Genomic DNA, 27,742 nt, shown 5'->3' with positions numbered 1-27,742 from the left:
GGGACGAGTGAGGGCACCTGCAGCGAGAGCACACACACACACACAGGACGGGGAAATGGCCTCCGGCTCCCCCGCGGCACTCCGCAGAAACGCGGCAAGGCACCGGAGTGGGAACCAGCCAGTCCCAGGGTCGATCCCGGCCTAGCCCACCCGCCAGCAATCGCCCGTCACGCTCCGCCAACACATTCCTTCACACAACGCACGCGCGCACCTCCTGCCTCTGGTACCCCACACCCCCCCCACCCCACCTCCGCCCCTCACACACACACAAACACACAAACAGCACACGTCACCCCCTACTCTAAATACCGCGTCCTCCTCCCTCTACAGACAACATTGTCGCTCCCAGTCTCCAAATCACCGCATTCCCTTCGCCTAACACCCCCCCCGACCATTCCCCACCCTCCTCGCTGCGTCTAATAATTAAATTACGCGCCCCTGTCCAGGGAAAAACAAAATAATTCCGTGGGTGGAGAAACCCCCGCCACCCCTCCAAAAAAGAAAACACTTATCACACCCTCATTTACACAGCTGCACGAACCAGGGCCCTGAACCGGAGATGCCGGAGGTTTTTTTTTTGTGTTTTAAACGAAGATATATTGGGTAGGACATTCTGGTGCACAAACACTTCTAGATAAAGGAACGGCAGGTTAACAAATAGCCACTAAATATCGGCCTGGCGGGTCCTGGAGCTCGGCCCCCCCCCCCCCAGCCCGCCCGGGAGAGAGAGGGGGACCAGCGGGAGCGGTGGGGCTCAGCTCCAGCGGAAGGGCAGTTGTCGCAACCTCTCGCCGCCCTCCTTCACCAGGGGCTTGTGGTACTCGCGGCCAGCCTGGGAATGGATGCTGCTCCAGCAGTAGTCGCAGTAGTACTGCAGGCAGGTGATGTTGGCGCAGAAGAAGGGGGCAAACTTGCCGTTGCAGTGGGCGCCCTGGCATTCGTCACACAGCTGGTCCACCAGCACGTAGGGCTTCACCTCCACCTGGGGGCAAACACACAACATCCATAACATCATCGCAACAATGCTGCTCAGTGAATGATCCCACCCCTCTCGCTCTCCCTCCCTCTCTCTCTCGCCCTCCCCCCGCGCTCTCTCTCTCGCCCTCCCCCGCGCTCTCTCTCTCGCCCTCCCCCCGCGCTCTCTCTCTCGCCCTCCCCCCGCGCTCTCTCTCTCGCCCTCCCCCCGCGCTCTCTCTCTCGCCCTCCCCCCGCGCTCTCTCTCTCGCCCTCCCCCCGCGCTCTCTCTCTCTCTCCCTCCCACCGCGCTCTCTCTCTCTCTCCCTCCCACCGCTCTCTCTCTCTCTCTCCCCCCGCTCTCTCTCTCTCTCTCCCCCCGCTCTCTCTCTCTCTCTCTCCCCCCGCTCTCTCTCTCTCTCTCCCCCCGCTCTCTCTCTCTCTCTCCCCCCGCTCTCTCTCTCTCTCTCCCCCCGCTCTCTCTCTCCCCCCGCTCTCTCTCTCTCTCTCCCCCCGCTCTCTCTCTCTCTCTCTCCCCCCCCGCTCTCTCTCTCTCTCTCTCTCCCCCCGCTCTCTCTCTCTCTCTCTCCCCCCGCTCTCTCTCTCTCCCCCCGCTCTCTCTCTCTCTCTCTCCCCCCGCTCTCTCTCTCTCTCTCCCCCCGCTCTCTCTCTCTCTCTCTCCCCCCGCTCTTCTCTCTCTCTCTCCCCCCGCTCTCTCTCTCTCCCCCCGCTCTCTCTCTCTCCCCCCGCTCTCTCTCTCCCCCCCTCTCTCTCTCTCTCTCTCTCTCTCTCCATCCCCCGCTCTCTCTCTCTCTCTCTCTCTCTCTCTCTCCATCCCCCGCTCTCTCTCTCGCCCTCCCCTCTGGCTCAGTGGGTATCGCCTGAGTCAGAAAGTTGTGGGTTCAAGTCCCACTCCAGGGACTGACATTCCAGTGCAGTGCTGAGGGAGTGCCGCACTGTCGGAGGTGCCGTCTTTCAGATCAGAAGTTAAACCGAGGCCCCGTCTGCTCTCTCAGGTGGATGTAAAAGATCCCATGGCACAATTTCAAAGAGCAGCAGGGCAGTTATCCCCGGTGCCCTGGGGCCAATATTTATTCCTCAATCAACACAACAAAAAAAAGAGATTATCCGGTCATTATCACATTGCTGTTTGTGGGAGCTTGCTGTGCACAAATTGGCTGCCGCGTTTCCCACAGTACAACAGTGACTACACTCCAAAAGTACTTCATTGACTGTAAAGCGCTTTGGGACGTCCAGTGGTCGTGAAAGGCGCTATATAAATGCAAGTCTTTTTTCTTTTGCTAACGCTTGACGGATCGTCCTGCACCCACCTGAACCTCTGTAGTGACCTGCTCCTTGCCCACATCCTGGAGAGCGGTTTTTAAACCCCAGATATCCTCCCCCTCCCGCCCCCACCCCCGCCCTGCACCGCTCCAACTGCGATCGCCGGATGCTCTGGGGCGGACGTGAGGGGGACTGCGCTGCTGACTCTCAAAGCACTGAAGGGACGAGAAGGCCCAGAGGCCTAGAGCGAAATCGAGCCTCTCCAGAGGGGAGCAAGAGCATGGCTGTGAATTATCAGAACATCGGGCTGTCGCACCCAGATCCCGTACTGGGTACGGTAGCATGGTGGTAATGTAACTGGGCTAGTGACCCAGAGTATCTGGACTAATGATCCCGAGTCGTGGGTTCAAATCCCACCAGGGCAGCTGGGGAATTTAAATTCAGTTAATTAAATAAATCTGGAATTAAAAAGCTCGTGTCAGTAATGGTGACCTAAAACTACCGGATTGTCGTAAAAACCCAATTGAGTCACTCATGTCCCTTTCGGGAAGGAAATCTGCCGCCCTTACCCGGTCTGGGCCTATATGTGACTCCAGACCCACAGCAATGGGGTTGACTCTTCACTGCTCCCTCTGAAATGGCAAGTTGGACCAGACCGCTTAAAGAAGCATCACCGCACGGACTGCAGCGGTTCAAGAAGGCGGCCCACCGCGACCTTCTCCAAGGGACGGCAATAAATGCCGGTATTCGTAGTGACACCCACATGCCGTGAGCAAATAAAAAGATGCAGATAGCCCGTGTTAATGCACCTTTCCGGAATTAAAGGCGTTTGTTTCCATGCACCCTGGGGAGAAATTTGAACCACAGGGCCTTCCTTCCGCTTGTGACGCTTGGTTGCTCTCGAACCACAAAGTTGATGCTGAATCACTGATGCTGCACAATTCCAGGCCTTTATTAACAGGCTGCACAGATGGCCACCAGAGGGCAGTGTGCACCAGCAGAACATTGAGCTGCCAAGAGCAGCAACAATTCTCATTCTGGCCAGCATAACTTGCACATATAAATAAATACTTCTATTACTATAGCACCTTATCTGGACTTGCACATTTCACATATAACGAGTTACACAGAAGCGCAGTAACTGTCGTGTTAGCCAACAGCAGCCATTACGCTCACAGCACCAACCCGCTAACAAGGCAAAGATTGCTATTTTTTTTTGCTGCTGTTGAGGGATTTAATGATAACTTGAACTCCCCGCTCTTCAAGTACGGCTGTCACATCGTTCCCATCCAGTTTAGCATCTCAGCCAAGGGATCTACCACCTAGAAGGACAAGGGTAGCAGGCTCATGGGAACACCATCACCGCCACGTTCCGCTCCAAAGTCACACACCATCCTGACTTGGAAATATATCGGCCGTTCCTTCATCGTCGCTGGGTCAAAATCCTGGAACTCCCTCCCTAACAGCACTGTGGGAGCACCTTCACCACACGGACTGCAGCGGTTCAAGAAGGCGGCTCACCACCAACTTCTCGAGGGGCAATTAGGGACGGGCAATAAATGCCGGCCTTGCCGGCGACGCCCACATCCCGGGAATGAATGAAACAAAAACAAGGCAGTGCCCGCTCTCTACTGCCCTCTTGTGGCAGCCCGCAGCAGGTGCTCAGATCCTGGGCTGGGCCTGGAACCCACATCCATCTGGCTTTTAAGAACATAAGAAATAGGAGCAGGAATCAACCATTTGGCCACTCGAGCCTGCTCCACCATTCAATAAGATCCCGGCTGATCTGGTGGTAAGATACAGACGAACAGACGAAAAATGACGTACTGGTAAAGACCATTTGGCCCATCAAGCCTGTCCCACACAAATAACCAGCAACAGAGCCAAGCTGACACAGAGTCACTGTCGAGGAGAGAATTGTAGCGACGTGGTCAGGCTGATACAGGAAGGGAAAACGGATAAACCACCAGGTTTGTTGTCTTATTCGTGCCTGGGATGTGGACATCGCTGGCAAGTCAGCATTTATTGCCCATCCCCAATTACCCTCGAGAAGGTGTGCTGGTCAGCCGTCTTATACATTGTCCACATGCCAGACACGAGAATCCCAAAGCAAGCGCTCTACTCGGAACTCCTTCACGGCAAACGAGCCAAAGGTGGGCAGAGCAAACGTTACAAGGAAACCCTCAAAGCCTCCCTGATAAAGTGTAACATCCCCACTGACACCTGGGAGTCCCTGGCCAAAGACCGCCCTGAGTGGAGGAAGTGCATCCGGGAGGGCGCTGAGCACCTCGAGTCTCGTCGCCGAGAGCGTGCAGAAATCAAGCGCAGGCAGCGGAAGGAGCGTGCGGCAAACCTGTCCCACCCACCCTTTCCCTCAACCACTGTCTGTCCCGCCTGTGGCTCTCGTATTGGACTGTTCAGCCACCTAAGGACTCATTCTATGAGCGGAAGGAACTGCCTATGATGAGGACGACAACGGAGTGTCTCGCTGGGCCATTTCAGAGGGGCAGTTAAGAGTCAACCACATTGCTGTGGGTCTGGAGTCACATATAGGCCCAGACCGGGTAAGGGCGGCAGATTTCCTTCGCTAAAGGACATTAGTGAACGAGATGGGTTTTTACGACAATCTGGTAGTTCCATGGTCCCCATTACTGGCACTAGCTTTTTATTCCAGATTAATTTAATTAACTGAATGTAAATTCCCCAGCTGCCGTGGTGGGATTCGAACTCTGGTCTCCAGATCATCCGTTCAGGCCTCTGGATTACTGGTACGGTCGCATAACCACCGTGCTATCGGACCCTGTTCCGTGTCGAGCTGTTGTGGGATTTAGGAGAATGAACAATATTTTCAATTTTTGATGATTATTTTCCAATTTTCTCAAGAATTTGATGGTTTGTGGCTCAACATGACCCCACTTGGGAACAATCATCGAATCGCTCAGCACAGGAGGCCATTCAGAGGAGCTATCCAATCAGTCCCACTCTCCAGCTCTTTCCCCTTTGCCCTGAAAAGTTTTGCTTTTCAACTATTTATTCAATTCCCTTTTGACAGTTCCAATTGAATGTGTTTCCACCGACCTGTCAGGCAGCATGTTCCAGATCGTAACACGGAAAATAGGTGCAGGAGTAGGCCATTCGGCCCTTCGAGCCTGCACCACCATTCAATAAGATCATGGCTGATCATTCCCTCAGTACCCCTTTCCTGCTTTCTCTCCATACCCCTTGATTCCTTTTAGCCGTAAGGGCCACATCTATAGAAACAATTCGATGCGTAAAAATAAACTCTCATCTCTCCTCTGGTTCTTTTGCCGATTAATCTTAAATCTGTGACTTCTGGTCACCAATCCTCCTGCCACTGGAAACCGTTCCTCTCTACTTTCGCTATCAAGTTATGAGACGTTAAACCGAGGCCCCGTCTGCCCTCTCAGGTGGACGTAAGAGATCCCATGGGCACTATTTCGAAGAAGAGCAGGGGAGTTACCCCCGGTGTCCTGGGGCCAATATTTATCCCTCAATCAACATAACAAAAAAAACAGATGATCTGGTCATTATCACACTGCTGTTTGTGGGAGCTTGCTGTGTGTAGATTGGCTGCCGCGTTTCCCACATTACAACAGTGGCGTACTTTTTTTGAAGTGTATTCATTGGCTGTGAAGTGCTTTGGGATATCCTGAAAGGTGCCTGAGCAATGCAAGTTTGAGGAGGGATATACTTGCTTTGGAGACAGTTCAGAGAAGGTTCACTCGATTGATTCCGGAGATGAGGGGGTTGACTTCTGAGGAAAGGTTGAGTAGGTTTGGCCTCTACTCATTGGAATTCTGAAGAATGAGAGGTGATCTTATCGAAACGTATAAGATTATGAGGGGGCTTGACAAGGTGGATGCAGAGAGGATGTTTCCACTGATGGGGGAGACTGGAACTAGAAGGCATGATCTTAGAATAAGGGGTCGCTCATTTAAAACTGAGATGAGGAAGAATTTCTTCTGAGGGTTATAAATCTGTGGAATTCGCTTCCTCAGAGAGCTGTGGAAGCTGGGTCATTGAATAAATTTAAGGCGGAGATAGACAGATTTTTGAGCAATAAGGGAATAACGGGTTATGGGGAGCGGGCGGGGAAGTGGAGCTGAGTCCATGATCAGATCAGCCATGATCTTATTGAATGGCGGAGCAGGCTCGAGGGGCCGAATGGCCGACTCCTGCTCCTATTTCTTATGTTCTTTCTTTGACCAATTTGAACACTTTGATTAAATCTCTTAACCGTCTCCGGCTCCAAGGAGAACCATGGCGAGCCCTGAAGGACGTGTCCCTTACCCGCTTGTCGATGTCCCGATGTTGCAGCTGGATGAAGCGGGCACTGATGGCCGCGATGTAGCTCTGCTGGTTGGCGAAGGCCACCCTGCCCGCCCCCTTGGGGTACTTCAGCTCGGGGTCCGTGTCGATGCCGGCGTAGCAAACCCCGCCATACAGCTGGTCCATGATCATCGCCAGCTCCACTGCAACAGCAAGGGGGAGGGGGGAGCAGCGTTACCGTGGCAACCTCCGCAACACATCATCCACCCACACCCCTCCCCCCGCACACATCATGGACCACCTCCCGTTCCTGGCACACCGCGCTGAAAGTGAGACCGCCCACACACCACCCCCCCCCCCCACCCCTCCCCTCCCACCTGTCCAGGACGCTGGCTTCACGCGTTGGGTCAACTATAAGACCCCGAGCAAAGATTCCGGAGGCGGTGGGCTGACCAGCATCAGGGGGATGGTGGAGGCGGGAGCTCTTTAGCCCAGTACAGCACAAATGGCAGCAACCCACCAAGCTTGCTGTCGTTAGCAGCTCTCTTACCCTCCCGTGAACCCCCCCCACCCAGTGACACCCCCCCCCCCCCCAGCCGCAGGATCATAGGAACAGCCGCCGAGTCAATCACACTTGGGCGCGCTCAGCCGTTCCTACATCGGCGCCGAGCACACCAGAGAGCCCACGCAAAAGTCGCGGACATTCTCCCTCAGTGGCGGCCACCATCCTGCCTATTCTGCCCTTTGTCAGGTAGTCTCCGGCCCTGGGTGTCCCGCTTCTGTGCCCCCGTGGGACAACTTGAGGAATTCCGTCTGGTGTGTCTCTGGAACTATCCACCCATCCCCCCCCTTAAAAAGAGCGTCCCCTCCTTTACGGTGATGTCCAAACGGACCTTCTACCTTCTCGCCCTCAACTGGCTGTTCCTCCCTCACGCTCTCTGCAGGAGCCCATCGATCGGGAATGGCTGTCCGGCAACCTTTCCGTCTTCACTGTTTTCAGGGGGGGGGGGGGGGGGGGGGGCGCGGCCCCTTTAAAGGGGCAGCGCGACCCATTCAAAATACCGCTCAGTGCGCGGTTTCTGGCACTGGGAGGTTGCTGGGCGGGAGGTCCCGGGAGCTGGGCAGCCGCGCAGACAAAACAGAACATTCCTGCTCGGGATTGGCGGACGTTGGCCAATGACGGTGAGCTTCCAGCTCAGAGGTGGCTGGAGCAGAGGTCAAGAGGGGGATAGCTGGGGCGTCCCAGATACCCCTCAAAATCTACAAAGAAGTATCCAAGAGCTTTGGTTAGAGCAGCTACTGTAAGATACTATTCACGTGGGATTGGGATTTGGTTTAATCTCGTACGATTTTTGACTTGTGGGTTCGTATTGTGGCTAGCATTAAATGAACGGTTAAAGCTGTTCATTCCCAGGATGTTTCTGGGTTTCATTACATACATAGAATGTACAGCACAGAAACAGACCATTCGACCCAACAGCTCCATGCCGGCGTTTATGCTCCACGCGAGCCTCCTCCCACCTCTCTTCATCTCACCCCATCAACATATCCCTCTATTCCCTTCTCCCTCATGTGTTTGTCCAGCCTCCCCTTAAATGCATCGATACTATTCACCTCAACCACTCCCATTCAGCAAGTTCCACATTCTCACCGCTCTCTGGGTAAAGAATTCCCCATTGGATTCATTAGTGACTATCTTACATTGATGGCCCCAAGTTCTTGTCTCTCCCACAAGTGGAAACATTGGCCCCAAGTTTCCACATGATTTGCTCCTGATTTTTAGGAGCAACTGGTGGAGAATGGAGTATCTTAGAAATCGGAATTCTCCACATTTAAGTTTTCTGCAGTTCTAGTCAGGTAGAACAGTTTCACTTTTGAACAGAATTTTTTTTTCAAAAGGGGGCGTGTCCGGCCACTGACGCCTGATTTGAAAGTTTCCACAGTGAAAACGTACTCCAAACTAACTTAGAATGGAGCAAGTGAAGATTTTTGTAGGCTTGAAAAAACCTTGTCTACACATTAAAAAAATCAGGCGCAGGTTACAATTTAGGCGTCGGGAACGAGGTGGGGGGGGGGGGGGGAGGAGGAAGGGAAGTCATTACATTCTACAATAAATCCTTAGTTATACTTATACAAATAAATCCAACCTGAATAAAAATTTATAAGCAAAGAAAAGATTAAATAAACCATGTTCCTACCTGTGTGAAAGTGCTTCATGAAGGCCTTTCAGGCAGCCGTTTGCCATCGGGCCCGACCAATGGGGGGGGGGGGGGGGGCGGGGAAGGGAGGGAGAAGGCTGCAGGAAGCCTCATTACTTGAGGCAGCCGTTTGCCGTCAGGCCCGACCGATGGCGGGGGGAGAAAGCTGCAAGAAGCCTCAGTGCTGATCATGGAAGGGCAATGTGGTTTTATTAAAAAATGTAAAAAAATTGAACAGCTACAAAGAATTTGAATAGTCTCAAACAAGTGCATGTGCCCCGTTTATCACAGTCTATCACAGTCAGAATGCACTCACTCACCCTCACACACAGAAATATCAAGAAAATTAAAATGCAAGCCTTTGCAAGGGTTCAATAAACAAATTTTCACTTTTTCTGCAGAACTTTTTAAAATGGCCGAGTGCCAATGTTTCCTTCACGCGCACGCGCAGGGTTGCCGGCACAAAAAAAACTCATTTAAATTGTACCCGCCCCCTCCTACTTCTTACAAAATCGGCGCGAGTGGTAGGCTCCGCCCCCTGGGCGCCGCGCCAAGCTGACATCGAGCTGCAAAGCGCTCGAGAATAGCGCGTTTTTTTTCAGGGGCCGTTTTCGGCGCGAAAAACGCGCGCCCAGCTCGGAGAGGCGCCCGTTTTGCCGCGTGTAGAAACTTGGGGCCTAAATCTCTACATCTTTCCTATCAAATCCTTTCATAATCTTAAAGACCTCTATCAGATCCCCCCTCAGTCTTTTCTCTAGAGAATAGAGCCCCAGACTGTTCAATCTTTCCTCAGTTCTGGTATCATCCTCTTTTTGCACCTTCTCCAGTGACTATCTATTTTTATAATATGGAGACCAGAACTGTTCACACTCCAAGTGTGGTCCAACTAAGGTTTGATGCACGTTCAACATAACTTCTCTGCCTTTCTGTTCTATCCCTCGAGAAATGAGCCCCAGCGTATCAGTTAACAAGTAACAGGGCTGTTTATTTCCTGCAGGATGTACTGCTTTGTGAAATGACATAGCCAAGACAGACTTGAGATAGGAAGTGACACGATGGTCTCAAGGCGATGAGTAGTATGCTTAATGGTAATTAAGATAGCATCTGGTGTTTTGTAGCAACGACCTCATTTCTGAGGGTGGTCTTGCTCACAACAATATTCGCCATGACAAAATAAGTGATCTATGACCACGTGCATGACTAGAGGTCTATAAAGATCTGGAACTTCCCTTTACAATGTGACAAGAATGATGGTTACGTCTCTCCCAGAGGTTAAACGGGGCAAGTGCGAGTTTATCTCTGTCTGACTCCTGCTCAGAGACATTGAGTGCGTCAAAGACTTGGTCAAACAACAACAAAAAGTTTCAGCTGCAAGGTGTATTTGGTGTCAGATTCAAATTCACTTCCACGACCAAACCCTGAATCGATTTGGCCAGGCCCTTAAGGAGTCCTGACCGCCGCCTGTTCCTTCGGTCGGAAGGTCTGGGTTCTCAGCAGTGGACGAGAGGAGAGGGGCTTTTTCTTCTGAGCCAAGTGCAGTTGTGCAAGGAGCCCCCCCCCCCCCCCCCCCTTTAAACAAACTGAGCGTCCAACAACCTACCGGCTTTCAGTGGTCTCGGGACCCCTCCCACGAAGACGGTCTTCCTGGGATCCAGAGGTTGGGATCCGTCCAGGACAAAGTCGCTGTCGCTCAGACTCCAGGGCCGGATCTGCACCTACAGACGGACAGGGAAGCAAAACCGGTAAACCAAAGGCCCACCCTGTGGTACATTCGTCGCCGTGGAGCCAAGACAAACAGATTAGGATGATTCCAGGTCTCGTTCCAACGGTGCGTCATTCTCCGTCCAATCAGAGAAGTCTGATGTCATTCGACCAGTGGCGACTTGACCCCACGCCTTTTGTTGGAGTAATTATAAATCTAACCCCTGCTTGGGGGGGAGGGGGGGGGGCGCACACAGGGAGGAGGGTTCGGAAGAGGAGGAGTCAGAGGAGGAGGGGTCAGAGGAGGAGGAGGAGGAGGAGGGGGAGGGGTCATACTCACAGTCTCGGAATGCCTCAGCCTATCTAACTCAAGTAGCCTATCATTGTCACACAGATTGACAGGAGGAAAAACTTTTTTCCGCAACGAGTGCTAAGGATTTGAATGCATTGCCTGATAGAGGTGGCAGACACAGATTCAATAATTGCCTTCAAAAGGAAATTGGGTAATTATCTGAAGGAGAAAAAAAATTGTCGGGATATGGGGAAAGAGCGGGAAGGGATTTCTTTTCGCGAGAGCCGGTGCAGACTCAATGGGCTGACTGGCCCCCTCCTGTGCTGTACTATTCTGTGATGTTATGATTTATCAAATCGCCTCAAAGTCTATTACTTTTATCCAGAGTAAAAAGTCCCAGCTCCCTAAAGCTATCCTGGTAACTCGAGGCTTTTGAAACTAGGTGATCAATCTGGTGGCGATCTTGTCAACAACCTCCCGGGGCTTGAAAACCAGGAACTGAAACGGGACACAATATTTCAAATGAGGCCTGACAACTTGTACAAGGACAGTCTAGTGGGTTTTTTTTTTGTATTTGTCCTGGCAATAATCTTTAAACAATCTCTGCTTTCGCAATAGCCCTGTGGCAATGGTTGTGAACATTCAGAGATTCATGTCCGATTAATATCCCAGTGTGCTCTTGACCATACAGCTCTGTGGGATGTACACATCTTTAATGATGTTCCCCCAACCCAAGGACAGCAGGCTACATCTTATCTATTGAAAGACATCCGCTACACACAGGCCTTTTCTCCCACATCACATCGAGATCGCCCTTCAATCTATTTCACGCACCTTATAACCTGCATTTATATAGCGCCTTTCACAACCACCAGACGTCCCAACGCGCTTTACAGCTAATGAATGTACTTTTGGAGTGCAGTCACTGTTGTAATGCAAGAAAACACGGCAGCCAATTTGCACACAGCAAGCTCCCACAAACACCAATGTGATCATGACCAGATCATCCACTTCAGTGATGTTGAGGGATACATATTGGCCCAGGACCCCGGGGAGAACTCCCCTGCTCTTCTTTGAAATAGTGCCGTAGGATCTTTTACGTCCGCCTGAGAGCGCGGACAGGGCCTCGGTTTAACGTCTCATCTGAAAGACGGCACCTCCGACAGTGCAGCACTCCCTCAGCACTGCAGTGTCAGCCTAGATTTTTGCGCTCAAGTCCCTGGAGTAGGACCTGAACCCACAACCTTCGGACTCAGTAGACAAGGGACGGCAGAGACAGTAGCCTGCCGTTCCCTAATCACCCCTTGCAGATTCAGTTCTTCTGCGACTGTTTAGGTGAAATTTTGTTCGGAGTAGCCTCTGGTTCCTCAGTGATACACAATCCCTTAGTGACATCGTATTAACCCACTTAGAAGAAGAAATTGGTTGCAGTCTGGTGGCGAGAAGGTGCTGATTGGAGTGGGGACTGGTCACTAGGGATCCGCAGGGGTTGGTATTTGCAGCAATGTTCTGGATAAAGACTTTAAAGGAAAGTTCACAGATGAAATGCAGACTTAAGTGAGTTTGAGAATCTTAAGCAGAAATTTCCTCCCAAGTAAATATTGGCAAAATTGCCGCTATTGTCTTCAGTCCCCACCACAAAGCCCATCCCTCTCGCTGGTTACGGTCCGAGGCTTAACCAGACCATTCGCAATTTCGTATTTCACCCAGAAAACGACATCCGACCACATTCCGCTCCATCACCGAGACCGCCTACTTCCACCTCCGTAACATCACCCATCTCTGCCCCTGACTCAGCTCAGCTGCTGCTGAAACCCTCATTCAAGTCTTGGTTACCTCTAGGCTTGACTGTTCCAATACTCTCCTGGTCTTCTACCCTACGTAAACTTGAGCTCATCCAAAACTCGGCAGCCCGTGTCCTAACTCGCACCAAGTCCTGCTCACCCATCACCCCTGTGCTCGCTGCCCTGTGTCCTAACTCGCACCAAGTCCCGCTCACCCATCACCCCTGTGCTCGCTGCCCTGTGTCCTAACTCGCACCAAGTCCCGCTCACCCATCACCCCTGTGCTCACTGCCCCGTGTCCTAACTCGCACCAAGTCCTGCTCACCCATCACCCCGTGCTTGCTGACCCGTGTCCTAACTCGCACCAAGTCCTGCTCACCCATCACCCCGTGCTGGCTGACCCGTGTCCTAACTCGCACCAAGTCCTGCTCACCCATCACCCCGTGCTTGCTGACCCGTGTCCTAACTCGCACCAAGTCCCACTCACCCATCACCCCTGTGCTCGCTGACCCGTGTCCTAACTTGGACCAAGTCCTGCTCACCCATCACCCCTGTGCTCACTGCCCCATGTCCTAACTCGCACCAAGTCCCGTCACCCATCACCCGTGCTCACTGCCCCGTGTCCTAACTCACACATCACCCTCTGTGCTCGCTGACCCGTGTCCTAACTCGCACCAAGTGCTGCTCACCCATCACCCCCTGTGCTCACTGCCCCGTGTCCTAACTCGCACCAAGTCCTGCTCACCCATCACCCCGTGCTTGCTGACCCGTGTCCTAACTCGCACCAAGTCCTGCTCACCCATCACCCCGTGCTTGCTGACCCGTGTCCTAACTCGCACCAAGTCCTGCTCACCCATCACCCCGTGCTTGCTGACCCGTGTCCTAACTCGCACCAAGTCCTGCTCACCCATCACCCCGTGCTTGCTGACCCGTGTCCTAACTCGCACCAAGTCCCACTCACCCATCACCCCTGTGCTCGCTGACCCGTGTCCTAACTTGGACCAAGTCCTGCTCACCCATCACCCCTGTGCTCACTGCCCCATGTCCTAACTCGCACCAAGTCCCGTCACCCATCACCCGTGCTCACTGCCCCGTGTCCTAACTCGCACCAAGTCCCACTCACCCATGCTCACTGACCAGTGTCCTAACTCGCACCAAGTCCCGCTCACCCATCACCCTCTGCGCTCGCTGACCCGTGTCCTAACTCGCACCAAGTCCCACTCACCCATCACCCGTGCTCACTGACCCTCCTATTGGTTTCTGCTCCCCCAACGGCTCGATTTTAAAATTCTCATCTTTAGTTTTCAAATTTCCCCGTGGCCCCGCCCCTCCCGATCTCTCCAACCTCCTCCAGCCCCACAACCCCCCCGGAGATCTCTGCATTCCTCCAGTTCTGGCCTCGTGCGCATCCCTGATTTTTTTTAAATCGCTCCACCACTGGTGGCCGTGACTACAGCTGCCTGGGGCCCCAAGCTCTGGAATTTCCGGCCTAAACCTCTCCGCCTCGCAACCTTCCTTAAAACCTTGGTTCTTGACCACCTGTCCGATTGCCTCCTCCTGTGGCTGGCTGTCAAATTGTGTTTGATAACGCTGCCGTGAAGCGCCTTGGAATGTTTTACTACGTTAAAGGCGCTATATAAATGCAAGCTGTTGTAAGGTGAGTAAAATAGATTGAAGGGCAATCAAGATGTGATGTGGGAGAAAGGGCCTGTGTCTGGCGGATGTCTTTCAATAGACAAGATGTAGCCTGCGTTGGGAGAACATGGTTAAACATGTGTACATCCCACAGAGCTGTACGGTCAAGAGCACACTGGGATATTATCGGACATGAATCTCTGAATGTTCACAACCATTGCCACAGGGCTATTGCGAAAGCAGAGATTGTGCAAAGATTTATTGCCAGGACAAATACACAAAAGAAACACTAGACTGTCGTTGTACAAGTCGTCAGGCCTCATCTGAAATAGTGTGTCCAGTTTTAGTTCCGCGTACATGGATTTAAAGGCCCCAGTAAGTTGTTGACAAGATCGTCACCAGATTAATAACCTAGTTTTAAAAGCCTCAAGTTGTGGTCGGAAGTCAAATTCTAGAAGGGAGGAGCCTCTCTAAGTCACGCATAGAATCACAGAACGGTTACAGCACAGAAGGAGGCCATTCGAGCCCGTGCCGGCTCTCTGCAAGAACAATTTAGCCAGTCCCACTACCCCGCCCTTTCCCCGTCGCCCTGCAATTTTGTTTTCTCTCAGGCGCTTATCCAATTCCCTTTTGAAAGCCGCGATTGAGTCTGCCTCCACTGCCCTCTCTGAGGCAGCGCATTCCAGATCCTAACCACTCGCTTCATAAAAAAGCTTTTCCTCACATCGCCTTTTGGTTCTGCTGCCAATCACCTTAAATCTGTGTCCTCTGGTTCTCGACCTTTCCGCCAATGGGAACAGTTTCTCTCGATCTACTCTGTCCGGACCCCTCATGATTTTGAACACCTCGATCAAATCTCCTCTCAACCTTCTCTGCTCCAAGGAGAGCAACCCCAGCTTCTCCAGTCTATCCACGCAACTGCAGTCCCTCACCCCTGGTACCATTCTCGTAAAGCTTTTCTGCACCCTCTCTAAGGCCCTCCTAAGGCCTTCACATCCTTCCTAAAGTGCGGTGCCCAGAATTGGACACAATAATCCAGTTGAGGCTGAACCAGTGTTTTAGAAAGGTTCATCATAAATTCCTTGCTTTTATACTCTATTTATAAGAACATAAGAAATAGGAGCAGGAGTCGGCCATCTGGCCCCTCGAGCCTGCTCAGCCATCCAACCAGGTTGATTCCAGAGATGAGGGGGTTGACTTATGAGGAAAGGTTGAGGAGGTTGAGCCTCTACTCATTGGAATTCAGAAGAATGAGAGGTGATCTTATCGAAACGTATAAGATTACGAGGGGCTTGACAAGGTGGATGCAGAGAGGATGTTTCCACTGATGGGGGAGACTAGAACTAGGGGGCATAATCTTAGAATAAGAGGCCACCCATTTGAAACTATGAGGAGAAAGTTCTTCTCTCAGAGGATCGTAAATCTGTGGAATTCGCTGCCTCAGAGAGCTGTGGAAGCTGGGTCATTGAACATATTTAAGGTGGAGATAGACAGATTTTTTTACGATAAAGGGATAAGGGGTTATGGGGAGCGGGCGGGGAAGTGGAGCTGGGTCCATGATCAGTTCAGCCATGATCTTATTGAATGGTGGAGCAGGCTCGATACTCCTGCTCCTATTTCTTATGTTCTTATGTTCAATAAGATCATGGCTGATCTGATCCTGGCCTCAACTCCACTTCCCTGCTCACTCTCCATAACCCTTTACTCCCTTATTATAAAATCTGTCTAAATCTCCACCTTAAATATGTTCAATGACCCAGTCTCCACAGCTCTCTGGGATAAAGAATTCCAAAGATTCACGACCCTCAGTGAAGAAATTCCTCCTCATCTCAGTGTTAAATGGGCGACCCCTTATTCTGAAACTATGCCCCCTAGTTCTAGATTCCCCCACGAGGGGAAACAACCTCTCTGCACCTACCCTGTCAAGCCCCCTCAGACATGACGCGAGTTGGGTTCTTAATCCAGTTCCATCATCATAGGCAGTCCCTCGAAATCGAGGAAGACTTGCCTCCACTCACAGTGAGTGCTCAGGTGGCTGTACAGTCCAATACGGGAATTACAGTCTGTATCACAGGTGGGGCAGATAGTGGTTGAGGAAAGGGTGGGTGGGGAGTCTGGTTTGCTGCACGCTCTTTCCACTGCCTGTACTTGATTTCTGCATGCTCTCGGCGACGAGACTCGAGGTGCTCAGCGGCCTCCCGGATGCTCTTCCTCCATTTAGGGCAGCCCGAACCAACTGGGTGCTGGCCCACAGCACAAACATGCGCTTAATTCAACGAACTGGCCTCAACAACTTTCTGCGGTAGAGAATTCCACAGGTTAACAATTCTCTGAGTGAAGAAGTTTCTCCTTATCTCGGTCCTAAATGGCTTTCCCCTTATCCTTAGACTGTGACCTCTGGTTCTGGACTTCCCCAACATTGGGAACATTTTTCCTGCATCTAACCTGTCCAATCCCATCAGAATTTTATATGTTTCTATGAGATCTCCTCTCATCCTTCTAAACTCCAGTGAATATAGGCCCAGTCGATCCAGTCTCTCCTCATATGTCAGTCCTGCCATCCCTGGAATCAGTCTGGTGAACCTTCGCTGCACTCCCTCAATTGCAAGAATGTCCTTCCTCAGATTAGGAGAACAAAGCTGAACACAATATTCCAGGTGAGGCCTCACCAAGGCCCTGTACAATTGCAGTAAGACCTCCCTGCTCCTATACTCAAATCCCCTAGCCATGAAGGCCAACATGCCATTTACCTTCTTCACCGCCTGCTGTACCTGCATGCCAACTTTCAATGACTGATGTACCATGACATGCAGTTCTTGTTGTACCTCCCCTTTTCCTAATCTATCAACATTCAGATAATATTTTGCCTTCCTGTTTTTGCCACCAAAGTGGATAACCTCACATTTATCCACATTATACTGCATTGATCATGCATTTGCGCACTCACCTAACCTGTCCAAGTCACCCTGCAGCCTCTTAGCATCCCCCTCATAGTTCACACCGCCACCCAGTTTAGTGTCATCTGCAAGCTTGGAGATATTACACTCAATTCCTTCATCTAGATCATTGATGTATATTGTAAATAGCTGGGGTCCCAGCACTGAACCCTGCGGCACCCCACTAGTCACTGCCTGTCATTCTGAAAAAGATCCGTTTATCCCGACTCTGCTTCCTGTCTGCCAGCCAGTTCTCTATCCACGTCAATACATTACCCCCAATACCATATGCTCTAATTTTGCACACCGATCTCTTGTGTGGGACCTTGTCAAAAGCCTTTTGAAAGTCCAAATACACCACATCCACTGGTTCTCCCTTGTCCACTCTACTAGTTACATTCTCAAAAAATTCTAGAAGATTTGTCAAGCATGATTTTCCTTTCATAAATCCATGCTGACTTGGACCGATCCAGTCACTGCTTTCCAAATGCGCTGCTATTTCATCTTTAATAATTGATTCCAACATTTTCCCCACTACTGATGTCAGGCTAACCCGGTCTATAATTCACCGTTTTCTCTTTACCTCCTTTTTTTTTTTTAAAAAGTGGTGTTACATTAGCTACCCTCCAGTCCATAGGAATTGATCTAGAGTCGATAGACTGTTGGAAAATGATCACCAATGCATCCACTATTTCTAGAGCAACTTCCTTAAGTACCAACGGTTAGCAACTCTCCTGCTCACCGGTTTGTCCTTGACTGTGCGGCTGGAGACGCACAAGTAGAGCTTGCCGTCGTCTTGAAAGCACGCGTCGATCAGAACCTGAACTGAACTCTCCTCCTGAAACAGCAAGAAGGCGTATCCTGCAAGACAAGAGACACGCGGTTAATGAAAAGGACCCTGAACCGAGCTCAGCCTTGTGGGAGCGATAAACTTGCCGAAATCCAAACTGCTTTCCTCCCTCAGTCTTCCCCCCGCCCCCCCTTCTTCCCGCAACCTTCGGAAAGTCGAGGCATTGCCGGACCGGGAGCCAGTGTAGGTCGCCGAGCACAGGGGGTGGTGGGTGAACGGGACTCGGTGCGAGTTAGGACACGGGGCAGCCGAGCTTGGATCACCTCACGTTTATGAGGGATGGAAGATGAGAGGCCGGCAACGTTTCCCGCTAGGTGTGCGGCGGTCAGTTCAAGGGCCCGTTCCCCAAAACAAAATTACAGGAAGCGGCAGTTTGACTCGCTTTAGTCTAACTACACTAGTTAGGCCGCAGGGAGTACTGCGTGCAGTTCTGGTCACCACATTACAGGAAAGATGTGATTGCACGAGAGAGAAGGTGCAGAGGAGATTTACGAGGATGTTGCCTGAATTTTAGCTATGAGGAAAGATTAGGTAGGCTGGGTCTGTTTTCTTTGGAACAGAGGAGGCTGAGGGGAGACTAATTGAGGTGCATAAAATTATGAGGGGCCTAGATCGAGTGGATAGGAAGGACCTTTTTCCCTTGGCAGAGGGGTTAACAACCAGGGGACATAGATTTAAAGTAATTGGTACGAGGTTTAGAGGGGATTTGAGGGGAAATTTCTTCACCCAGAGGATACTGGGGGTCTGGAGCTCACTGCCTGAAAGGGTGGTCGAGGCAGAAACCCTCACCACATTTAAAAAGTACTTGGATGTGCACTTGAAGTGCCGTAACCTGCAAGGCTACGGACCAAGAGCTGCAAAGTGGGATTAGGCCGGATAGCTCTTAGTCGGCTGGCACGGACACGATGGGCCGAAATGGCCTTTTCCATGCTGTAAATTTCTATGATTCTATGATTTTCTATGAACATTGGAGGCCAGCCAGGAGAGCACTGGAAGAGTCATGTCTAGAAACATAGAAAATAGGTGCAGGAGTAAGCCATTCGGCCCTTCGAGCCTGCACCACCATTCAATATGTCCTTACTATACAGTATAAATGCACACGAGGCCCATACTTGAGAGAAGGTCACTCTGTGACTAGTTACCTTTATTACCAAGACCTCAAGTGAAAGAGCTTCCCCTTTTATATCTGAAAGTCCAGGTTAGGAGTGTCTCCCACAAGTTCACCCCCTTGTGGTCAATGTTCTCAAGGTGTACAACTTAGGTCAGCTTATACATGGGTTACAATGATAGTTGAATACATGACATCACCTCTCCCCGAAAGTCTTATTGGGATTACAGGTTAAGTCTCTCTGGTGGTTTATGCTCCCTTGTAGAGCGCCTGAGTTGGGGCTCCGGTTGGCCTGAGTGTCTGCTGTTTGCAGTGCCTCAAGCCTGCCCGGACTGCCCACAGTGACTGAGCTCTCCTCCACTTGGTTCCGGTGTTCGGTCACCTGTGGTGGAGTAAACTCTACATCGTGCTCTTCCTCTGCTTCTTCTATGGGGTTGCTGAACCTCCTTTTAGTTTGATCCAGATTTGTCCACTGGCAAGTTTAACTACCAAAACACTATTCCCCTCTTTGGCAACCACAGTGCCTGCGAGCCATTTGGGCCCTGCAGCGTAATTAAGGACAAAAACCGGGTCATTGACATCAATACATCGCGCCCTCGCATTCCTGTCATGGTAGTCATATTGTGACTGGCGCCTGCTCTCAACAATTTCTTTCATAGTGGGATGTATGAGGGATAACCTGGTTTTGAGCGTCCTTTTCATTAGCAGCTCTGCAGGTGGAACCCCTGTGAGCGAGTGTGGTCGGGATCTATTGGCCAACAGGAGGCGTGATAAGCAGCTTTGTCGGTAACCCCCTTGGATTCTGAGCATCCCCTGTTTGATTATCTGCACTGCTCGTTCCGCCTGGCCGTTTGAGGCCGGCTTGAACGGGCCGTTCTGACATGGTTAATTCCATTGCCTGCCATGAAGTCCTGGAATTCAGTGCTTGTGAAACATGGGCCATTGTCGCTGACCAAGATATCCGGTAGACCATGGGCGGCGAACATTGCCCGTAGACTTTCTACCGTGGTAGAGGATGTGCTTAAATTTAAAATGGCATACTCAATCCATTTGGAGTAGGCGTCTACTACAACCAAAAACATTTTTCCCATGAAAGGACCTGCGTAGTCCACATGGGTGCGTGACCATGGCTTGGCGGGCCAGGAGCTAAGGGGGACTTCCCTGGGTGCATTGCCCAGCTGGGCACATGTGTTGCACCTGCAAACAAAGTTCCAGGTCTGCATCTATCCCTGGCCACCAAATGTGTGATCTGGCAATTGCCTTCATCATGACAATGCCCAGGTGCTCATTGTGAAGTTCTGTGATAAACACCTTTCTGCCTTTCTGGGACATGACTACTCGGTTTCCCCACAGTAGGCAATCGGCCTGAATCGAGAGTTGCGCCTATGAAACGGTTTAAATTCCTCAGGGCATGCCCCGTACGTGGCTGCCCAGTCCCCATTCAGAACACATTTCTTAACTAAAGACAGTAGCGGGTCTTTATTTGTCCAGACTTTAATCTGACGGGCTGTCACAGTGAGCCTTCGCTTTCGAAAGCTTCAACAGCCATGACCATCTCAGCAGCATGCTCAGTTGTCCCCTCAGTGGTGGCTAGTGGGAGCCTGCTGAGTGCATCGGCGCTGTTTTCAGTGCCCGGTCTGTGCCGAATTGTGTAGGCGGCTAACTTAAGTGCCCACCTCTATGCGGGCCGATGCATTCGCATTTATGGCCTTGTTGTCGGCCAAAAGGGACATTAGGGGTTTGTGATCTGTCTCCACCTCAAATTTCCTGCCAAACAGTTACTGGTGCATTTTTTTTTTTTACTACATATACACATGCGAGCGCTTCCTTTTCTACCATCCCGTAGCCCCTTTCTGCCCGGGACAGACTTCTGGAGGCATAAGCTACCGGCTGTAACTGACCCTTGGCATTCATATGCTGCAACACACACCCGACCCTATAGGACGACGCATCGCACGTTAGAACAAGTTTCTTACATGGGTCATATAATGTTAACAGTTTATTGGAGCACAACAAGTTGCGTGCTCTATTAAAATCCCTTTCCTGGCTGTCCCCCCAGACCCATTCGTGACCTTTGCGTAGGAGCATGTGTAGCGGCTCTAGCAGCGTGCTCAATTTGGGAAGAAAGTACCAAAATAGTTCAGGAGCTCCAGGAACGAACGCAGCTCCATCGTGTTACGGGGTCTGGGTGCTCTTTGGATCGCTTCTGTTTTGGACGCAGTAGGGCTGATCCCGTCTGCTGCTACCCTCATCCCCAGGAATTCTACCTCTGGAACTAAGATGACGCACTTCGCCTTTTTCAGTCGCAGCCCTAACCGGTCTAGTCTGCGTAGCGCCTCCTCCAGGTTGTGGAGGTGTTCTTCAGTATCGCGACCTGCGATGAGGATGTCTTCTTGAAAAACCACCGTCCTTGGAATCGACTTGAGGAGGCTTTCCATATTTCGCTGAAAGATCGCGGCGGCCGAACGAATCCTGAACGGACATCTTTTATACTCAAACAACCCCTTGTGTGTCGTGATGGTGGTCAGCTGCTTCGAGTCACTCGCCAGCTCCTGGGTCACGTAAGCAGAGGTCAGGTCCAATTTTGAAAAAAGTTTGCCACCGGATAGTGTCGCAAAGAGGTCCTCCACTCTCGGTAGCGGGTACTGGTCTTGGAGTGACACCCGATTGATGGAGGCCTTGTAATTGTCACATATCCTGACCGATCCATCCGCCTTGAGCACCGGCACAATCGGGCTCGCCCAGGTCACTGAATTCGACTGGCGAGATGATGCCTTCCCTCAGCAGGCGGTCCAATTCGCATTCAATCTTTTCCCGCATCACGAACGGCACCGCTCTGGCCTTGTGTACTGGCCTGGCGTCCGGGTTTATGTGAATCACTACCTTGGCCCCTATGAAAGTGCCAATGCCGGGTTGAAATAATGAGTTAAATTTGTCCAGAACCTGTGAGCATGATGCTCGCTCCACAGAAGAAATTGCACGGACATCGCCCCATTTCCAGTTCATGACAGCAAGCCAACTCCTCCCCAGTAGTGCAGGACTGTCCACGGGGGACAATCCAGAGTGGCAACCTGTTCTCCGAATCTTTGTGGGTCACGACTACCGTGGCGTTGCCTAGCACCGGAATTATCTCTTTTTTATATTTCTGTAGCTGTGCGTCAATCGGCAATAATTTTGGTCTCCTGGCCTTGGACACCTACAACCTTTCAAACTGTTTGATACTCATCAGAGACTGGCTGGCCCCCATATCTAGCTCCATTGATACTGGGATGCCATTGAGGGGCACTTTCATCATTATCGGTGGCGTCCTGATGAACAAACTGTATACGTGCTCCACATGAACTCGCGGAACTTCAGCTTCCAGCGATTTCCCCCAGTATTCATTTGGCCTCGTAGGGCTTACATCGGGCCCGTCCTCCTCGTACATCAACCTGGCTGCAGGCTTCCTGCAAATACGCGCCAAGTGACCGCTGACGTTGCAGTTTCTGCAGATATATTGCTGATACCTGCAAGCTCTGGCTGGGTGTTTGCCTCCACACCTCCAGCATGAGGTCCCGCTGTTGGAAACAAAAGGTCCATTACTAGTCGATCGTCTAACTGCCTCTGTAACTGTCCTTAAGCGCACCATTAACAGGTGTTGATGGCCCCATTACTGGCCGCATTGTCCATTGCGATGGCATGAATCGAAGTTCAGCTAGCCATTGTCTCTGTTGAATTCCCCATTTGGGTTCGACTACATGCTGGGGCATGTCCGATTGCCCTTGTCTGCCTAGAGAACTGTGTGCCGCATTAACAATGTTAACTCCCTGGTCGTTTGCCGCATTTGAGCCAAGATTTTTGTCATACATCATTCTGGTCTCTTCCTCCCCGGAGATAAATGTCTGGGCTATCAGAGCCGCCGCTTCCAAGGTCAAGTCTTTGGTCTCAATCAGTTTCCTGAAAACCCCAGCGTGCCCGATGCCCTCAATAAAAAAGTCTCACAGCATCTCCGCTCTGCATGCATCTGGGAACTTACATAGGCTCGCCAGTCGCCGGAGGTCTGCCACGAAGTCTGGAACGCTTTGCCCTTCTCACGCCGGTGCATGTAAAACCGGTGTCTCGCAATGTGCATGCTGCTCGCCGGTTTAAGGTGTTCCCCGATCAACTTACTGAGCTCTTCGAATGTCTTGTCCGTCGGCTTCTCTGGCGCTAGAAGGTCCTTCATCAGGGAATACGTTCTGGATCCACAAACCGTCAGGAGATGAGCCCTGCATTTGTCGGCCAAATCCTGTCCCAATCATTCCTTAGTGACAAAGCTTTGCTGTAGTCTCTCAATAAAGCCGTCCCAATCATCACCAACACAGTACCTCTCTTTTATGCTGCTAGTGGCCATGCTTGCGTGGTTTAAATCCCAGTTTCTCGTCGCCAATGATGTGTCCTTACTATAGAGTATAAATGCACACGAGGCCCATACTTGAGAGAAGTTTACTCTGTGACCAGTTACCTTTGTTACCAAGATCTCAAGTGATGAAAGTGGGTGGAGCTTCCCTTTTTATACCTGAAAGTCCAGGTTAGGAGTGTCTCCCACAAGTTCACCCCCTTGTGGTCAATGTTCTCAAGGTGTCCAACTTAGGTCAACTTATACATGGGTTACAATGATAGTTGAATACATGACAATGATCATGGCTGATCATGCAACTTCAGTATCCCATTCCTGCTTTCTCTCCATACCCCTTGATCCCTAGAGATAACAAAGGCATGGATGAGGGTTTCAGCAGCTGGGACAGAGACGGAGTCGAGCGATGTTGCAGGGGTGGAAGTAGGCAGTCTTGGTGATGGAGCACACGTGTGGTCAGAAGCTCATCCCGGGGTCAAATGGGACTCCAAGGTTGCAAACGGACTGGCCCCACCTCAGACAGTGGCCAGGGAGCAGGATGGAGTCGTTGGATAGTGAACAGGGTACGGGTGGGGGAGAAACCAAAAACGATCGCTTCGGTCTTCCGAAAATTTAGTTGTATGGCAGGGCTGGATGTCGGACAAGCAACGTAGCAAATCAGAGAGTGGAGGGGTCGAGAGAGGTGCTGGTGAAGTAGAGCCAAGTGTCGCCAGCCAACACACACGTGGAACCTGGCCTTGTGTTTCCAGATGATGATGCAGAGGAGCAGTATGTAGATGAGAAATAGGAGGGGGCCAAGGATAGATCCTTGTCGGACTCGAGGTAACGATGCGGGAGCAGGAACAAAGCCATTGCACATGATTCTCTGGCGACGACTGGATAGATAAGAATGGAACCATAAAGGTGTTTAAAATAATAGATTCAATAGGGTAGATATAGAGAAATTATTTCCTTTTGTGGGGAATCCATGATAAGGAGGCATCATCTTAAAATGAGAGCTAGGGCACTTAGAAGTCGAATCATGAAGCATTTGTTCATAGAAAAGGCAGTGGAAGTGTGGGATTTGCTGCCCCAAAGGATACGTTTTTGGATGGATTCACTGAAATTTTCAAGACAGAGGTTGACAAGAGTTTTGTTGGGTAAGGACACCAAGGGATGTGGAGCCGAGGGGTCAAAATAAAGTTGAGGTACAGGTCAGCCGTGATCCAACTGAGTTTCAGAGCAGGCTTCAGGCCTACTCCTGTTGCTATGGAGACATCTGGACAGAGACGAGGTGCGAGAACTCCAACTGAGCTTTGACCAGCTTAGTCCAAGGTGCTCAGGCCAATTCTACTCCCCACCGGTGGCCAAGGACCCTACTGAGGCCTTTCCTCTTCGTCTGCAGTACATTGGGCAGTTCTCCATAACTTCATCATAGGCAGTCCCTCGAACGAGGATGACTTGCTCCCACAAGAGTTCACAGATGTTTCAATAAAGGACCCGATGTTCCAGTCCTGAACTCCAATTGAGGGGGGTGGAAGATGCCTGTGATTGGACTTTTTTTTTAAACGTATGGTGACTGTGACACTAGCCACCACACGGGCTCGACAGAGCTAGGCCTTTATCCAGTGGCAAGGGTTGAACCAGGTCGCCTGGAGACCAGCTCTGCTGCACGGATCTAGTGCGCACACACATCGCAGTGTGGGCTGGCCCGAGCTGCCCCCGGGCCCTCGGCTCTTCTGGGCCCTGTACCCTCATTTGCTGCACTTTCGCCCACGATGTTCCATAACTTACCAATCCATTAGACCACAAGCTCTTGAATAAAAACACGAGTCAAATATACAGTTCGTACACCACGCCAACACTAATTCCGTTGAATATAATTGCTCACCTTTGGGTGGAAAGTAGGATTTGCTCCCCGACTTGTGAGGCCAGTCAACCATCAGCTGCCCGAAGCAGCAGAAGGTGGCGATTATCTCATCTAGACAGGTATAAAAAAGGGAAAAAATATTAGATATATTTACCCCCCTCATCTCCGCCCCTCTACTGAAGGCTCTCGCTCGGGCACACAAAGGGTGGAGGAAGTTTGGAACTCTCTGCCGCAAACAGAAAATGAGGCTAGGTCAATTGTTAATTTAAGATCGACAGACTTTTGTTCATCAAAGGCATGAAGGGATATGGGGAAAAAGTTGGGTATATGGAGTTAGGTCGCAGATCAGCCATGATCTCATCGAATGGCGGAACAGGCTCGAGGGGCTAAATGGGCTCCCCCTGTTCTTATATTACGAGAGAGATATTTTTTCCCCACTGGCAAGGGAGTCCAGGACAGGGGGACATAACATTAAAATCAGAGCCAGGCCATTCTGGAAAGAAGATAGGAAACACATCTTCATGCAAAGGGCATTAGAAGTGTGGAACTCTCTCCCGTAAAAAGTATTAGATGCTCGCTCAATTAATACTTTTAACCCAAGAGTGCTGGATTTTTGTTAACCAAAGGTATGAAGGGTTATGGGGCAAAGGCGGGTATATGGAGTTAGGTCACAGATCAGCCAAGATCTCATTGATCAGCCATGATCTCATTGAATGACGGAACAGGCTCCAGGAGCTAAATGGCCTCCTCCTGTTTCGACAATTCTACCAAATCAGAGTAACACCAGGCAAGAAATAGGCACACCTCTCAAAATTGGGAATTCAGGAGAAATATTTTTTACCCAGAGAGTGGTGAGAATGCTAGCACAGGGAGTGGTTGAAACGAATAGCAAAGATACATTTAAGGGGAAGCTAGATAAACACACGAGGGAAAAAGGAACAGAGGGTTACAACTGTACAGGGCGTTGTGAGACCACACCTGGAGAACTGCGTACAGTTTAGGCCTCTTTATTTAAAGGAGGGATCTACTTGCATTGGAGGAAGTTCAGAGAAGGTTCATGAGATTGATTCCGGAGATCAAGGGGTTGTCACATGAAGAAAGGTTGAACAGGTTGGGCCTATACTCATCAAAGTTTAGAAGATTAAGGTGTGATCTTATTGAAACGTATAAGATTCTGAGGGGGCTTGACAGGGTAGATGCAGAGAGGATGTTTCCCCTCATGGGGGAAATCTAGAACTAGGGGCCATAGTTTCAGACTAAAGGGTTGCCCATTTAAAATGGAGATGAGGAGGAATTTCTTCTCTCGGAGGGTCGTGAATCTTTGGAATTCTTTACCCCAGAGGGCTGGGTCACTGAATATATTTAAGGTAGAGATAGACAGAATTATGAATGATAAGGGAGTCAAGTGTTATGGGGAGCGGGCAGGGAAGTGGAGCTGAGGCCAAGATCAGATCAGCCATGATCTTATTGAATGGCGGAGCAGGATCGAGCAACCAAATGGTCTATTCCTATTTCTTATGTTCTTCTTTGAAATAATGCCATGGGATCTTTTATGTCCACCCGAGAGGTCTCATCCAAAAGAGGGCATCTCCGAGAGTACAGCACTCCCTCAGCACTGCATGGGAGAGTCAGCCTGGATTTTTGTTGAAGGAGTCGCAAGGTGGGTGGACCTAGTTATCCCGATCGACGTGTACCTTAATTTTAAAGGTGCCCTTTTGACACGGTGCCACACAATGAACACAAAGATGCAGTGCCCTGGGATTAGTGGGCAGATTGTTGGATTGGGTAAGGAGTTGGCAGACCAAAGGCAGTTACTGATGGTTGTGGTTCTGCGGGTGGGAACCGGTCAGTCGTGGATTCCCGCAGGGATCGGTGTTGGGGCCGTCGCTCTTCCACCATCTGAATGGAGGTATCGAAGGAACTATTGGTGCATGACAAAATACATGCAGTTGACTAAGTGCTACACTGTCTCTGTCCAAGGCCTCGATCAGGTCTCATCTAGAGTACAGTGTCAAACTTTTAGTTCCCCATGCATGGTGGCTGATGTCAAAGGCCCTGAAAAAGGTTCATGGAAGAAAGAAAGACTTACATTTCTTTCGCGCCTTTCACGACCACCGGATGTCTCAAAGCACTTTACAGCCAATGAAGTACATTTGGAGTGTAGTCACTGTTGTAATGTGGGAAACGCGGCAGCCAATTTGTGAACAGCAAGCTCCCACACACAGCAATGTGATAATGACCAGATAATCTGTTTTTGTTATGTTGATTGAGGGATAAATATTGGCCCCAGGACACCGGGGATAACTTCCCCTCTTCTTCTTCGAAACAGTGCCGTGGGATATTTTATATCCACCTGAAAGAGCAGACGGGGCCTTGGTTTAATGTCTCATCCAAAAGACGGCACCTCCGACAGTGCAGCACTCCCTCAGCACTGCATTGGAGTGTCAGCCTGGATTTTTGAGCTCAAATCTCTGTAGTGGGACTTG

General features: G+C 50.8%; 1 protein-coding gene across 2 annotated transcripts in view; it reads right to left on the bottom strand.

Moving 5' to 3' along the window:
- Positions 1-635: 635 nt before the first annotated feature.
- Positions 636-27,742, bottom strand: part of LOC139234759 (cytoplasmic polyadenylation element-binding protein 3-like) — a 52,929-nt gene continuing 25,822 nt past the window's right edge. For both annotated transcript variants that reach the window (XM_070865447.1, XM_070865448.1), the window contains exons 4-8: positions 25,278-25,367; positions 17,817-17,935; positions 10,327-10,441; positions 6,550-6,731; positions 636-982 (exon numbers count right to left, since the gene is read on the bottom strand). In XM_070865447.1, coding sequence (XP_070721548.1) covers positions 755-982; positions 6,550-6,731; positions 10,327-10,441; positions 17,817-17,935; positions 25,278-25,367 — 734 coding nt within the window. In that variant the 3' untranslated portion in view covers positions 636-754. The remainder of the gene's footprint in view (positions 983-6,549; positions 6,732-10,326; positions 10,442-17,816; positions 17,936-25,277; positions 25,368-27,742) is intronic.

This window comes from Pristiophorus japonicus, chromosome 22, assembly GCF_044704955.1.
Source record: "Pristiophorus japonicus isolate sPriJap1 chromosome 22, sPriJap1.hap1, whole genome shotgun sequence".
NCBI classification, from domain to species: domain Eukaryota; kingdom Metazoa; phylum Chordata; class Chondrichthyes; family Pristiophoridae; genus Pristiophorus; species Pristiophorus japonicus.
The sequence above is the reverse complement of the archived record's forward strand: the minus strand, read 5'-3'. Positions and strand labels throughout refer to the sequence as shown.